We start from the raw sequence: 15,400 nt of genomic DNA on the forward strand, positions 1-15,400 counted from the left end.
AACTCAACTCGTCGTGTTTGGAGGACAAAGAAGGCTGAGTTGCATCCAAAGAACACCATACCTACTGTGACGCATGGGGGTGGAAATATCATGCTTTGGGGCTGTTTTTCTGCAAAGGGACCAGGACGACTGATCCGTGTAAAGGAAAGAATGAATGGGGCCATGTATCGTGAGATTTTGAGTGAAAACCTCCTTCCATCAGCAAGGGCTTTGAAGATGAAACGTGGCTGGGTCTTTGAGCATGACAATGATCCCAAACACACCGCTCAGGCAACGAAGGAGTGGCTTCGTAAGAAGCATTTCAAGGTCCTGGAGTGGCCTCAACCCCCATAGAAAGATCTTTGGAGGGAGTTGAAAGTCCGTGTTGCCCAGCAACAGCCCCAAAACATCACTGCTCTAGAGGAGATCTGCATGGAGGAATGGGCCAAAATACCAGCAACAGTGTGTGAAAACCTTGTGAAGACTAACAGAAAATGTTTGACCCCTGTCATTGCCAACAAAGGGTATATAACAAATTATTGAGATAAACTTTTGTTATTGACCAAATACTTATTTTCCACTATAATTTGCAAATAAATACATTTAAAATCCTACAATGTGATTTTCTGGATTTTTTTCCCTCATTTTGTCTGTCATAGTTGAAGTGTACCTATGATGAAAATTACAGGCCTCTCATCTTTTTAAGTGGGACAACTTGCACAATTGGTGGCTGACTAAATACTTTTTTGCCCCACAGAAAAAGAAAAAAGAATTGCTCTAACAGTCCAAAAAAATGTAAAATGCCCATCCCTATGTCTGAGTGATGAGCCGTAGGTTTGATGTTGGTTTGAGGTTTGTGTAAAATGCCCATCCCTATGTCTGAGTGATGAGCCGTAGGTTTGAGGTTTGTGTAAAATGTACAAGCTTATGAAAAACAATTTCCTGCTCAGAGGACAATAAATCTATTTTATTCTACAGTATTCTGTCCAGACATACCACAGACAGACTTGTGCATGAAGCGAGGAAAACATGCTGACATTCCCTAAAATAAGCCCCCCCCTCCCCTCATCTTGGAAATATCTCTGCTCCACTGCTGAGGTTTAACCCAGATCCACAGAATCTCTAATGCAGAACAGATTAATACAGATACACAGACAAACGAGAGAGAGAGAGAGAAGCAGAGAACAGAGAGACGGGGAGAGAGAGAGAGAAGCAGAGAACAGAGAGAGAAAGAGGGAGAGAGAAGTGAGAGAGAGAGCGAAGGCGAGAACAGAAAGAAAGAGGGAGAGAGAAAGAGCGAGAGAACAGGGAGACGGGGAGAGAGAGAGAGAGAAGCAGAGAACAGAGAGAGAAAGAGGGAGAGAGAAGTGAGAGAGAGAGTGAAGGCGAGAACAGAGAGAAAGAGGGAGAGAGAAGTGAGAGAGAGAACAGGGAGAGCGAGAGAGACAGGAAGAGAGAGGCTGTATTTTCTCCTACACTGAGAGAACGAGACTTATCAGCAATTTATTTTACAAAATTGAAAACAAAAACATTTAGAAAACAAAACCAGAAAATCCAGTATCTTTGTGCCAGAATATATAGCACCTGCCACACCGTAGGGCCAGCCAGTGGAATGACCAACCACAGCATTATCATTGCTTCCTGTGTCTTTGTCACTATTTTATTATTGTTCTCGTTCATTTCTTACTGTAGTATCCTGTTAATTGTTACTACTCAATGACTATTATTATTTTTCCTGTGCTGAACTCTACTCTGCTGACTTGCCTTGTTAAATGAAAGGTTAAATAAATACTACAATAAAAAAATGTAATAAAAACTGCCCTGCCGGGACCAAACCCTGCTCTGCTCTGCTGGGACCGAACCCTTTACATTTACATTTACATTTAAGTCATTTATCAGACGCTCTTATCCAGAGCGACTTACAAATTGCTCTGCTCTACCGGGACCAAACCCTGCTCTACCGGGACCAAACCCTGCTCTACCGGGACCAAACCCTGCTCTGCTTTTGGGGCATTAGAATAATAACCCGTGTGTAGAACAATTCCCAAAACATGCTTTTGGAGAACATTAAAAAATGTTCCTACCTATTGAGACGACATCACCATGAACAGAACGACGTTCAGAATGATGCATTCCTCCACGGACCCATGATGTCAGTGTTACCGTCCTTCTGTTACCGGGTGTTAAACCACTTCACTTACTGTAGTAAAATAACCCAAACGAGAGTCAAGGTGTCATGTCATAGCTGACACCCCATTCTTATTGCAGACATCTTTGAATCTTAAAAGTGGACGAGATGAGTTTTTTGAAAACGTGGTCACATAAATGGTCAAATTTACTGTCATTCTGTTACCAAACTTTGCATCTATCTATCTATCTATCTAGCCACCAACACACACACACACACACACACACACACACACACACACACACACACACACACACACACACGTTGAAGTCGGAAGTTCACATACACTTAGGGTGGAGTCATTAAAACTCGTTTTTCAACCACTCCACACATATCTTGTTAACAAACTATAGTTTTGGCAAGTCAGTAAAAGGACATCTACTTTGTGCGATACAGTGAATTATAAGTTAAATAATCTGTCTGTAAACAATTGTTGGAAAAATTATTTGCAATTCCAGTGGGTCAGAAGTTTACATACACTAAGTTGACTGTGCCTTTTAAACAGCTTGGAAAATTCCAGAAAATTATGTCATGGCTTTAGAAGCTTCTGATAGGCTAATTGACATAATTTGACATCATTTGAGTCAGTTGGAGGTGTACCTGTGGATGTATTTCAAGGCCTACCTTCAAACTCAGTGCCTCTTTGCTTGACATCATGGGAAAACCAAAGAAATCAGCCAATATTTTTGTTGTTGTAGACCTCCACAAGTCTGGTTAATCCTTGGAAGCAATTTCCAAATGCCTGAAGGTACCACGTTCATCTGTACAAACAATAGTACGTATAAACACCATGGGAACACCCAGCCGTCATACGGTTCAGGAAGGAGACGCGTTCTGTATCCTAGAGTGCAAATCAATCCCAGAACATCAGCAAAGGACCTTGTGAAGATGCTGGAGGAAACAGGTACAAAACGATCTATATCCACAGTAAAACGAGTCCTATATCGACATAACCTGAAAGGCCACTCAGCAAGGAAGAGGCCACTGCTCAAAAACCGCCATAAAAAAAGCCAGACTACGGTTTGCAACTGCACATGGGGACAAAGATCATACTTTTTTGAGAAATGTCCTCTGGTCTTATGAAACAAAAATAGAACTGTTTGGCCATAATGACCATTGTTATGTTTGGAGGAAAAAGGGGGAGGCTTGCAAGCCGAAGAACACCATCCCAACCGTGAAGCACGGGGGTGGCAGCATCATGTTGTGGGGGTGCTTTGCTGCAGGAGGGACTGGGGCACTTCACAAAATAGATGGCAACATGAGGAAGGAAAAATATGTGGATATATTAAAGCAACATCTCAAGACATCAGTCAGGAAGTTAAAGCTTGGTTGCAAATGGGTCCTCCAAATGGAAAATGACCCCAAGCATACTCCAAAGTTGTGGCAAAATGGCTTCAGGACAACAAAGTCAAGGTATTGGAGTGGCCATCACCTGACCTCACTCCTATAGAACATTTGTGGGAAGAACTGAAAAAGCGTGTGGAAGCAAGGAGGCCAAGAAACCTGACTCAGTTACACCAGCTCTGTCAGGAGGAATGGGCCAAAATGTACCTAACTTATTGTGGGAAGCTTGTGGAAGGCTCCCCGAAACACTTGACGCCGTCACGATCGTGGTATGAACTTTAAAGATTGACGAAAAACACGAAGTTCATTAAACAAACAAAACGACCGTGACCGCTATAGAAACATAGACAATAACCCACCAACCACAATACAAAACACGCTACCTAAATACGGTTCCCAATCAGAGACAACGACAAACACCCGCTACTGATTGAGAACCAAAACAGACTAACTAGACATAGAATGCCCACTCATATCACACCCTGACCAAACAAAACATAGAAAATTTAACATTTAAGTCATTTAGCAGACGCTCTTATCCAGAGCGACTTACAAATTGGATCAAACAACGCAAATAATTGTCAGAGTGTGACAGACCCAAGTTGAACAATGTAAAGGCAATGCTACCAAATACTATTTGAGTCTATGTAAACTTCTGATCGACTGGGAATGTGATGAAAGAAATAAAAGCTGAAATAAATAATTATACTATTATTGTGACATTTTACATTCTTAAAATAAAAGTGGTGATCCTAACTGATCTAAAACAGGGAATTCTTTACGAGGATTAAATGTCAGGAATTGTGAAAAAAAAGAGTTTAAATGTATTTGGCAAATGTGTATGTAGACTTCCAACTTCAACTGTACATACATGCATGTGTGTGTGTGTGTATATACACACACACACACACACACACACACACACACACACACACACACACACACACACACACACACACACATATATAATCACATTAAAATATGTGTATTTTTTTACTATTTTCTACATTGTGGAATAATAGTAAAGACATCAAAACTAAATCAAAATAGATTTTATATTTGAGATTCTTCAAAATATCCACCCTTTGCCTTGACGACAGCTCCTCAGTAAAAGGCTAGCTAGCTACGTCAGCTGCAGACACCTATTGGCTACCAAGCAACATGACATAATTTCTCATTTCTGGAGGCAGTGAAAACACAATTTGACCTAGCCCACCCAAGGCCAGCCCAACCTAGGTGGACTTCAAACTGCTAATGGAAGAGGGGCTCAACACCGCCATGGTTCGTTGGACAAAACCAACGTTTTTTTTGGGAGGGGGGGGATAAATTCCTTAAATAAGGTCAGAGGTGAACACAGATCTTATACGTTTAGTTCTATGTAATAATCATCAGCTAACGTCCCTTTTTGTGAAATGATGAAGCATTTATGGAATAGAAAAACACAAAGCACATAAAAGCGTCATAATTAATTTTTTAAAAAGTTATGTAAAATGACTGCTGTGATTTCCTGAGCCTGTGTGAACCTCAGACTTTATTTTCCACGTTTATCCCAAACCCTTATTCTTTCACCACAGGAATGGCTGAACGAACCAGAGGAAACTCATTGCCTGGACGTAGGACTACAAGCTGGCGAGATCTATGGAATGTAATTTTTTGAATCAAAAAAAATCACAGCACATATCGATGGGTACATTTCCTGCTTTTTATACTTCCTACTTTTATACTTCCTGCTTTTATACTTCCTGCTTTGCTCCTCGCAATGGCCACCATTCCACCCATTATGTCAAATCAAAAATGTTATTTGTCACATACACATGGTTAGCAGATGTTAATGCGAGTGTACCGAAATGCTTGTTGCTTCTCGTTCCGACAACGCAGTCGTAACCAACGAGTAATCTAGCTAACAATTCCACAACTACTACCATATACACACACACAAGTGTAAAGGGATAAAGAATATGTACATAAAGATATATGAATGAGTGATGGTACAGAACGGCAAGATGCAGTAGATGGTATCGAGTACAGTATATACATATGAGATAAGTAATGTAGGGTATGTAAACAAAGTGGCATAGTTTAAAGTGGCTAGTGATACATGTATCACATAAAGATGCAGTAGATGATATAGAGTACAGTATCATCATTGACTTGAACGGGGACACCATTCTCTTCCTTCTATTTCTACTGCAGCAAATGCAGGCTGAGCAAAAGAGAAAATGTAACTTAACGAATATTTAAAAAAAATAAAAAAATAAAAAAATGCTATTCAAATGGTTACCACGGTGACCGTGGTAATTTGGCTGGCCAATCAACCTTTCATCCAAAGTTCCATGACCATCACAGCCTTAGATACTACTGTAGGTCACAGGTGATAGACTGACTGGCTTTCCCGGCAAAACCCGTGGCAATTTCTGTTGTTTCCAGGCTTTATACATGGGTCATGCACCACAATGACTGCACACACACACACACACACACACAGACGTGAAAACACAACGCATCAGCTAAACCACAGGCTGCCTCCCATATGACTCAGCAGTCAAATGAAACCTGTGTGTGTGTGTGTGTGTGTGTGTGTGTGTGTGTGTGTGTGTGTGTGTGTGTGTGTGTGTGTGTGTGTGTGTGTGTGTGTGTGTGTGTGTGTGTGTGTGTGTGTGTGTGTGTGTGTGTGTGTGTGTGTGTGTGTGTGTGTGTGTGTGTGTGAGTCAATACCCTCAACATAAACATTTCCCCATCACTCATGCAAAGCTGGTCCCCTCCTCTCAGTGATAATGGTGACGACTGCTGCAGAGCTGCCGATACGGAGACTACAGCTACCATGACAGGTGGAGAAAAAGCCTAGGGAGTGAGGTTCCTTATCAGAAACAAAACATGAAGGCTCTTGATCGAGCCCATGTATGTTGTTGTTGCTGTCTGACAGCCCCATGAGGTTGCAACAAAGTCATTTGATCCCTGATGAACCAATCCATAATGAACCAATGTTTACACTTAGCTACACCCATTCAAATGTTAATCACACAAAGATTTACAATCAGCTGATTAGTGGAGTTACAAGGCCTGAGTCTAGTAGAATGAGGAGGACATTACCTTTCTGTACATGGGATGATGTCAGGGTAGTATGGTTTCTGTACATGGGATGATGTCAGGGTAGTATGGTTTCTGTACATGGGATGATGTCAGGGTAGTATGAGGACATTAACTATTCTGTACATGGGATGATGTCAGGGTAGTACGAGGACATTAACTATTCTGTACATGGGATGATGTCAGGGTAGTATGAGGACATTAACTATTCTGTACATGGGATGATGTCAGGGTAGTATGAGGACATTACCTTTCTGTACGTGGATGATGTCAGGGTAGTATGAGGACATTACCTTTCTGTACGTGGATGATGTCAGGGTAGTATGGTTTCTGTACATGGGATGATGTCAGGGTAGTATGGTTTCTGTACAAGGGATGATGTCAGGGTAGTATGGTTTCTGTACATGGGATGATGTCAGGGTAGTATGGTTTCTGTACATGGGATGATGTCAGGGTAGTATGGTTTCTGTACGTGGATGATGTCAGGGTAGTATGGTTTCTGTACATGGGATGATGTCAGGGTAGTATGAGGACATTAACTATTCTGTACATGGGATGATGTCAGGGTAGTATGGTTTCTGTACATGGGATGATGTCAGGGTAGTATGAGGACATTAACTATTCTGTACATGGGATGATGTCAGGGTAGTATGAGGACATTACCTTTCTGTACGTGGATGATGTCAGGGTAGTATGAGGACATTACCTTTCTGTACGTGGATGACGTCAGGGTAGTATGAGGACATTAACTATTCTGTACATGGGATGATGTCAGGGTAGTATGAGGACATTACCTTTCTGTATGTGGATGATGTCAGGGTAGTATGAGGAGGACATTAACTATTCTGTACATGGGATGATGTCAGGGTAGTATGAGGACATTACCTTTCTGTACGTGGATGATGTCAGGGTAGCATGAGGACATTAACTATTCTGTACATGGGATGATGTCAGGGTAGTATGAGGACATTACCTTTCTGTACATGGATGATGTCAGGGTAGTATGAGGAGGACATTACCTTTCTGTACGTGGATGATGTCAGGGTAGTATGAGGACATTAACTATTCTGTACATGGGATGATGTCAGGGTAGTATGAGGACATTACCTTTCTGTACGTGGATGATGTCAGGGTAGTATGAGGACATTACCTTTCTGTACATGGATGATGTCAGGGTAGTATGAGGAGGACATTACCTTTCTGTACATGGATGATGTCAGGGTAGTATGAGGAGGACATTACCTTTCTGTACATGGATTATGTCAGGGTAGTATGAGGAGGACATTACCTTTCTGTACATGGATGATGTCAGGGTAGTATGAGGACATTACCTATTCTGTACGTGGATGATGTCAGGGTAGTATGAGGACATTACCTTTCTGTACGTGGATGATGTCAGGGTAGTTGGCCAGATGTCCCTGGTACAGCTGTAACAAATCCATTAACGGATCCACATCGTGTCTCGGCTGCTCTGCAAAGTAGTCTCCGATAGCGTCGTATGCTTCTCCTGTATACGCCATGGCCTGGTTCAACCCTACTGAATACGCCTGCTGGTCCAGCTCAAACGCCTGCCCCAGGACTTTAAACGCCTGGCCCACTTTCTGGTACTCCTTCTTAAACCCCGTGATCTGTTTCCGGGCGAACTCGTTGGTGGTGGCGTTGACCTGGATCACGCTGTCGTCCATTTTCTTAGTGAAAGCTTTGAAGCCGTCGATCTTGGACTCGACCTCGACAAGGTCCAGGGGGGGTCCGGAGGGCGTGGAGATAGTGAGGAAGAAGTTAGCCCCAACCATCTCGTCCTTCTCCGCCTTCCTCTTCCCCTGCTTCCATGACTTCTCGTCTGTGCTGTGGAAAATAATTAAACCTTGGGTTTTCACAAAGCGTTTTAATTTTGTTTTACAGAGTCAGTGAAGAACAGGGTTGGCGTGGGCCAGATTCGTACCCATACCAACACAGGCCTAGTCTACATGTGTGATCTGAATGGCAAGCAGTTACCACCAGACCATCCCTAGGCCACTACTGGCTGGAGCTTTTCAATGACCCAAAATACGCTTTACGCTAGCCTGAGTGCCAGTCTCTTTGTGCTATTATGACAACTCTATTGCTGTCATCGTCGCGCCAAACACACCAATTCTATGAGGAGTTGGCAAGAGAGCAACAACAAAAAAACAGACTGGCACTCAGGCTAGCTTTACAGAGCAAAGAAACACGAAGAGGAGAGGGGGGTGGGGAGAGGAGAGAGGGAGGAGAGAGATGGGGAGATGAGAGAGGGGAGGAGAGAGATGGGGGAGGAGAGGAGAGAGATGGGGAGATGAGAGAGGGGAGGAGAGAGATGGGGAGATGAGAGAGGGGAGGAGAGAGATGGGGGAGGAGAGGGGGTGGGGTGGGGTGGGGAGAGGGGAGGAGAGAGAGAGATGGGGAGAGGAGAGAGGGGAGGAGAGAGAGATGGGGAGAGGAGAGAGGGAGGAGAGAGAGAGATGGGGAGAGGAGAGAGGGGAGGAGAGAGGGGGGAGAGAGAGAGATGGGGAGAGGAGAGGGGTGGAGAGAGATGGGGGGGGAGAGGGGAGGAGAGGGGGTGGGGTGGGGAGAGGAGAGAGAGATGGGGAGAGGAGAGAGGGGAGGAGAGAGAGAGATGGGGAGAGGAGAGAGAGAGAGGGGGAGAGGAGAGAGGGGAGGAGAGAGAGAGATGGGGAGAGGAGAGAGGGGAGGAGAGAGAGAGATGGGGAGAGGAGAGAGGGGAGGAGAGAGAGAGATGGGGAGAGGAGAGAGGGGAGGAGAGAGAGAGATGGGGAGAGGAGAGAGGGGAGGAGAGAGAGATGGGGAGAGGAGAAGCCTACCTGTTGCAGGTGAGGAAGTGCTGAAAGACATCACACTTGGACAGGACCGGGTGGCTGGTCATGTGATTCATCCACCATATCAACCCTTTCCTCCTTTTAGAGATGAAGTCCTCCTCAAACCGCCCCGCGGCCTGTTTCTCTGGGATGTGGGGCACCGAGATGACAGGGAACTTCTCCACCAGCCGGGCGTAGAGCCAGTCAAAGTGTTTATACCTTCTGTTTACCTGGGTCTGAGTGTGGGTGGGCGTCAGCTTGTAGGCAATGTAACTCTTCATCCCTTTGAACTTGGTCTGCTTGGTGGGGTCGTCTATGGTACAGGCGAAGGGGTATGGGTTTTCCTGCCATTCTGGACCGTATTGTCCCGTTACAACACAGATCTTATCCCCATCTTTCACAAACCCAGCTGCCTCACCTAACACGAACGCTTCCCCTCCTGATTTCACAAATGTTGAAAACCTATTGAGGTTTCTACTGACCGTAGCAGAGCTCTTGGCTTGTTGAACGTTGCTACCTTTAGACATTGATGTTGACATTCTGTATGTAGACGGTCCGTTGCCATCAAAGTCCCTTTGGTAATTAACCCCAACAACCCCGGGTTCGTCCGCCACTGTCGAGCTGTCATCCCAGTCATCATCCCAGTCTTCGTCGCTGCCCTGGCTGGCTTGATAAATGGGTTGCTGCTGTGCTGGGGCAGGTGGTGACAACGCCGGAAGCCCGGGCGATGTTACTGATGTTTTGGACAAGTTTTCAGTATGATTCTGGATGTTATAAGAGGAGGCATCCTCGAAACCTCCGGTTGGAATATTGGCGTACCGGGATCCGGATGTGCCGTTGTTGTTAAACGTGGACGCGGTGTCGTTCTTCAGGATCTCAACGTAGGACGCGGGGAAGAGACCTCTCTCGCCTTTGCTGTTGGATCCTTCTAGCCAGCCTTCAATATCCTGTTCGCTGTACAGAGTCACTATTTCATTTTCTTTCACTGATATCTCCCCGGGGTTTTCGGAATTGAAGTCGTATAAAGCCCTCGCCTTGAGCGCCATAGTTCAACAACAACGGGAGCGCCTAACGCGCAACAAAATAACCAGCTCGAGCTACACAACAAACTCTCCCCCAGCGGACAAGCCTATCCAAACTACTAGAAGTCTGTGTATGAAGGTTGAGAAGGCACACTGCTTTGGGGAAAACTCCCACCGAAATGTCCCTTCTTCAAGCGACTTACGTACTACAATTAAATTTGATTTTGTTACCGTTAAAACGTGCAATAAAATCCCGTTCTTTCGTCCAGGTTTACCCCGTTAGATGTGTAGCCTAGTTTACTGTGTTTCTCTCTCTCTCTCCTCGTAGACTCCCTTCTCCGCGCAACAACCACACATAATCAGTCCGAATAATGGAGGGTGGAGCGAGGAGGACGATCAGATAACAGGCGACATTAATCAAACGCCTATGCTTTAGTTGATGGGCGGGTGTGGAATTTCAGTTATGTGATGTGATTTTCTTTAACGTATCAATTCATAGATGTTACCAGAATCCTACTGCATTTACATGTATTTATTTGTATGATCAATGTAGTAACATTGGTGATTATAATGTGACAATGTATCACTTTTTAATCCCATTCGTATCTTCTTTCAAGTCTATATTTATAGTCTCAGTCAGCCCTCAATGTACAGAACATCTATATTATCAAGTTCTCAATGACGAACACACCTCATGTGTCTATTTACAATCTAAAGCAAATTGAACACTTAAACAAAAATATAATTTTAAGAAAATTGTTTTAAAATAAAGCATTTATACTGTTAAGTAATTCAATAACATTACTACCAATAGCTTTATATAGCAAAGCAATGCCAGATATAAATGGTATGGTTAGAGAAATATTTATAATTATATAATTCATGTAAAAAAAACAATGCAATCAATCACTATTGTTCGCGGTACTGTATTATCTGATCAGGTCACCGTCTGTACTTTAACTCACATCCTTACCTAATCAATAGAGTAATAATCAATAGTCAATCATTAATAGCCCTTCTCCTCACTTTGTATCCTAACAGGTGTCCTCTGTTTAGACTCCACCACCAGTATCCCATCATACCGGGGGTGAGGGCCAGGGGGTGGTGGCCTGGAGGTGGGGGCATGGGCGCCAGGAGGTGGGGGGCTAGACGCCTAGGGGCCAGGAGGTGGGGGGCTAGAGGCCAGGGGGTGGTGGCCTGGAGGTGGGGGCATGGGCGCCAGGAGGTGGGGGCTAGACGCCTAGGGGCCAGGAGGTGGGGGGCTAGAGGCCTGGGGGTGGGGTGGAGATGGGGGCATGGGCGCCAGGAGGTGGGGGCTAGAGGCTTGGGGGGGGGTGGGGGCTGGAGGTGGGGCCTGGAGGTGGGGGCCTGGGGGTGGGGGACTGGAGGCCTGGAGGTGGGGGCCTGGAGTCCTGGAGGTGGGGACCTGGGGGTGGGGGCCTGGAGGCCTGGGGTGGGGTTCTGGGGGTGGGGGGCTGGAGGTGGGGGCCTGGAGGTGGGGGCCTGGAGGTGGGGACCTGGGGGTGTGGGACTGGAGGTGTGGGCCTGGAGGCCTGGTGTGGGGTTCTGGGGGTGGGGGACTGGAGGTGGGGGGCCTGGAGGTGGGGGCCTGAAGGTGGGGGCTGGAGGTGGGGGCCTGGAGGTGGAGGCCTGGAGGCCTGGAGGCCTGGGGGTGGGGGACTGGGGTGTGGGAGGCCTGGGGTGGGGTTCTGGGGGTGGGGGACTGGAGGTGGGGGACCTGGAGGTGGGGGCCTGGAGGCCTGAAGGTGGGGGCTGGAGGCCTGAAGGTGGGGACCTGGGGGTGGGGGACTGGAGGTGTGGGCCTGGAGGCCTGGGGTGGGGTTCTGGGGGTGGGGGACTGGAGGTGGGGGCCTGGAGGTGGGGGCCTGTGGGGGCCTGGAGGTGGGGGCCTGGGGACCTGAAGGTGGGGGCTGGAGGCCTGGGGTGGGGTCTGGGCCTGGAGGCCTGGGGTGGGGTTCTGGGGGTGGGGGACTGGAGGTGGGGGCCTGGAGGTGGGGGGGAGGCCTGAAGGTGGGGCCTGGAGGTGGGGGCCTGGAGGTGGGGGCCTGGAGGTGGGGGCCTGGGGTGGGGGCCTGGGGTGGGGGGCCTGGGGGGGGGCCTGGAGGCCTGAAGGTGGGGGCTGGAGGCCTGAAGGTGGGGCCTGGAGGTGGGGGCCTGGAGGCCTGAAGGTGGGGGCTGAAGGCCTGAAGGTGGGGCCTGGAGGTGGGGGCCTGGAGGCCTGAAGGTGGGGCCTGGAGGTGGAGGCCTGGAGGCCTGAAGGTGGGGCCTGGAGGTGGGGGCCTGGAGGCCTGAAGGTGGGGCCTGGAGGTGGGGGCCTGGAGGTGGGGGGGGCCTGGAGGCCTGAAGGGGGGGGCTGGAGGACCTGAAGGTGGGGAGGCCTGGGGGTGGGGTGGGGGCCTGGAGGCCTGGAGGTGGGGGCCTGGAGGCCTGGAGGTGGGGGCCTGGAGGCCTGGAGGTGGGGGCCTGGAGGCCTGAAGGTGGGGGCTGGAGGCCTGAAGGTGGGGGCTGGAGGCCTGAAGGTGGGGGCTGGAGGTGGGGGCCTGGAGGCCTGAAGGTTGGTCTCAAGTCCTAATAGCGGGAGGGGATCAGACCTGCATTTAAATTGTTATTTAAAATCTTTCCAATACTTTTAGTATTTGCTTTAGCCTGGAGTACCAGATGGATGGGGTTCTCCCTTTTGCAACTATTTTATTTTGCTACCATTGGCCAGGCAAGTATTTGCAATGATTTCAAATAGTATTTGAACCCAGGTCTGGACCTGGTGGGGATATAAGAGGGCTGTTTTCAGAGCTGGCAGATATGCAGCAGGAGATCAGATTACATATGGACACCGGCCGGAAAGAGTCCCCTCAGAGATATATTCACCCGTGGTCCTTGTAATAGCTTGTCATGATCAGAGAGTCGTGGATCTTGTTTGTTTTGGGTGATGTCATGTGAATTGATCATTTGTCATGTTGACGTGTCATTTGAGACCGTTGAGTTTTTGAGCTCAGCAAATGTGTTTCTCTGGGGGGGGAAATCATTAGGTTATTACAACAATATCACCCATTAAAAGGATCTAATTCTTTAAAAAAAATGTTAGTCTAAAATCACATACCCAAACCGAACTGCCTGTAGCTCTGCACCTGAAGCAACGATATGCATATTCTTGAAATCATTTTTGTGGAAATGTGAAAAATGTTTATGTCAGGAACTTCAGGAAATGTCAGGAATTGTGAAAAACTGAGTTTAAATGTATTTGGCTAAGGTGTATGTACTCTTCCGACTTCAACTGTATGTGAGAGTGGATTCTCGGCCCTCACTAGCATGAAAACTACATACAGGCACAGACTGTGTGTAGAAAATTATTTATGACTGAGACTCTGTCCAATACTATCCAACATTGCAGAGTTATGAACATCCTTTCAAGCACACCCTTCTCATGAATCTGTGGTGAGACATCTAAAGGTTGTTTCCAGGTCTTGGTTTGTTCACTCCGTTGGATTGGGGATGGAATCCAGAGGACAGGCTGGCCGATGACCCAATAAGGGTGCAGAACGCCTTCCAGATCTGAGACGAGAAATGAGGACCCCGGTCGGAGACCATGTCCACTGGGAGTCCGTGGATCCTGAAGATGTGCTGCACCATGAGCTGGGCCGTCTCTTTGGCAAAGGATAGTTTTGGGAGAGGGATGAAATGGACGGCCTTGGAAAACCGATCCACTACCGTCAGTATGACGGTGTTGCCATCAGACAGAGGGAGCCCAGTGACAAAGTCCAGGGAGATATGGGACCAGGGACGATGAGGGACAGTTAGTGGCTGAAGGAAGCCGGAAATGGCTTGCTGCAGAGTCTTATTCTGAGCACGAAGGCAGAGGCGTCAGGAACCATTGTGGGTCACCATAAACATTATCAGAGGAAGGACAGGGTTCGACGGTAACGCGGATGACAGGTAAACCTGGAGGAATGAGCCAGGACCCGGGAACAGACTGAATTAGGGACAAACAACCGGTTAGCTGGGCCCCCTCCAGGGGCAGGCTGGGAACATTGTGCCTTGCGGACCAGGGTCTCAATACCCCAGACCACAGCAACTGCAAGGCATGAGGTACAGAGGATGGTCTCGGAGTCAGAGGATGTGGCAGCGGGACTGTACAGGCGTGAGAGGCCGTCAGGTTTAACATTATTGGACCCTGGGCGGTAGGCAAGTTGAACCTGGTGAATAACAGAGCCAAATTCCAAATTCTTGTGGTCGGTTAAACATCAGAAGCATCGACCTCAACCACAAACTGACGGGACGGGTCCAGATGGACGAGGATGGGGGCTGTGGTGAACCGATGCTTCATGTCCATAAAGGCTCTGTCAAGCGCTGTGAACGGTACCTTGGGAGAGGTGAGTGCCGAGAAGGGGGCCACTAGGGTGCTGTTGCCTTGAACAAAAAGCCAGTAGAAATTGGCAAACCCAAGGAAACATTGTAGCTGTACTCTGGACGTAGGTTGGGGCCACTCCACTACTGCTTTCACCTTTTACGGGTCCATCTGGACATTTCCTTCAGCGATGACATATCCCAGAAAGGAGAGGGTAGAACGGTGGAACTCGCATTTCTCCGCTTTCAATATTACTGGTTCTCCAGGAGGCGCTGAAGAACTTGTCGGACATGGAGGACGTGTTCTTGGGCAGAACGAAAAAAACAGGATGTCGTCGAGGTAGACGAACACGAAACGATTTAACATCTCCCGGAGAACATCGTTTACCAGGGCCTGGAAGACAGTGCTGGCATTGGTGAGTCCAAACGGCATGACCTGGTACTCATAATATCCACTGGCAGTGTTGAAGGCTGTCTTCCACTCATCCCCCTCGCGTATCCGAACCAGGTGGTATGATTGAGTGTAGTCTGGCCCAGGAGTGGGAAGGTGAATGGAAAGGCTCTGGGGCAACGAACCGCCCTTGCTT

At 47.5% G+C, this 15,400-nt stretch overlaps 1 protein-coding gene across 2 annotated transcripts in view; it reads right to left on the reverse strand.

Moving 5' to 3' along the window:
* snx18a (sorting nexin 18a) overlaps positions 1–10,792 on the reverse strand; it is a 30,497-nt gene extending 19,705 nt beyond the window's left edge. For both annotated transcript variants that reach the window (XR_008079618.1, XM_035736562.2), the window contains exons 1-2: positions 9,436–10,792; positions 7,974–8,443 (exon numbers count right to left, since the gene is read on the reverse strand). Coding sequence is in view for 1 of the 2 variants with exons in the window: in XM_035736562.2 (XP_035592455.2) it covers positions 7,974–8,443; positions 9,436–10,475 (1,510 nt within the window). In the remaining variant the exon portion in view is untranslated. The remainder of the gene's footprint in view (positions 1–7,973; positions 8,444–9,435) is intronic.
* Between the last annotated feature and the right edge of the window lie 4,608 nt (positions 10,793–15,400).

Source organism: Oncorhynchus keta, chromosome 25 (genome assembly GCF_023373465.1).
Source record: "Oncorhynchus keta strain PuntledgeMale-10-30-2019 chromosome 25, Oket_V2, whole genome shotgun sequence".
Taxonomy (NCBI): Eukaryota; Metazoa; Chordata; class Actinopteri; order Salmoniformes; family Salmonidae; genus Oncorhynchus; species Oncorhynchus keta.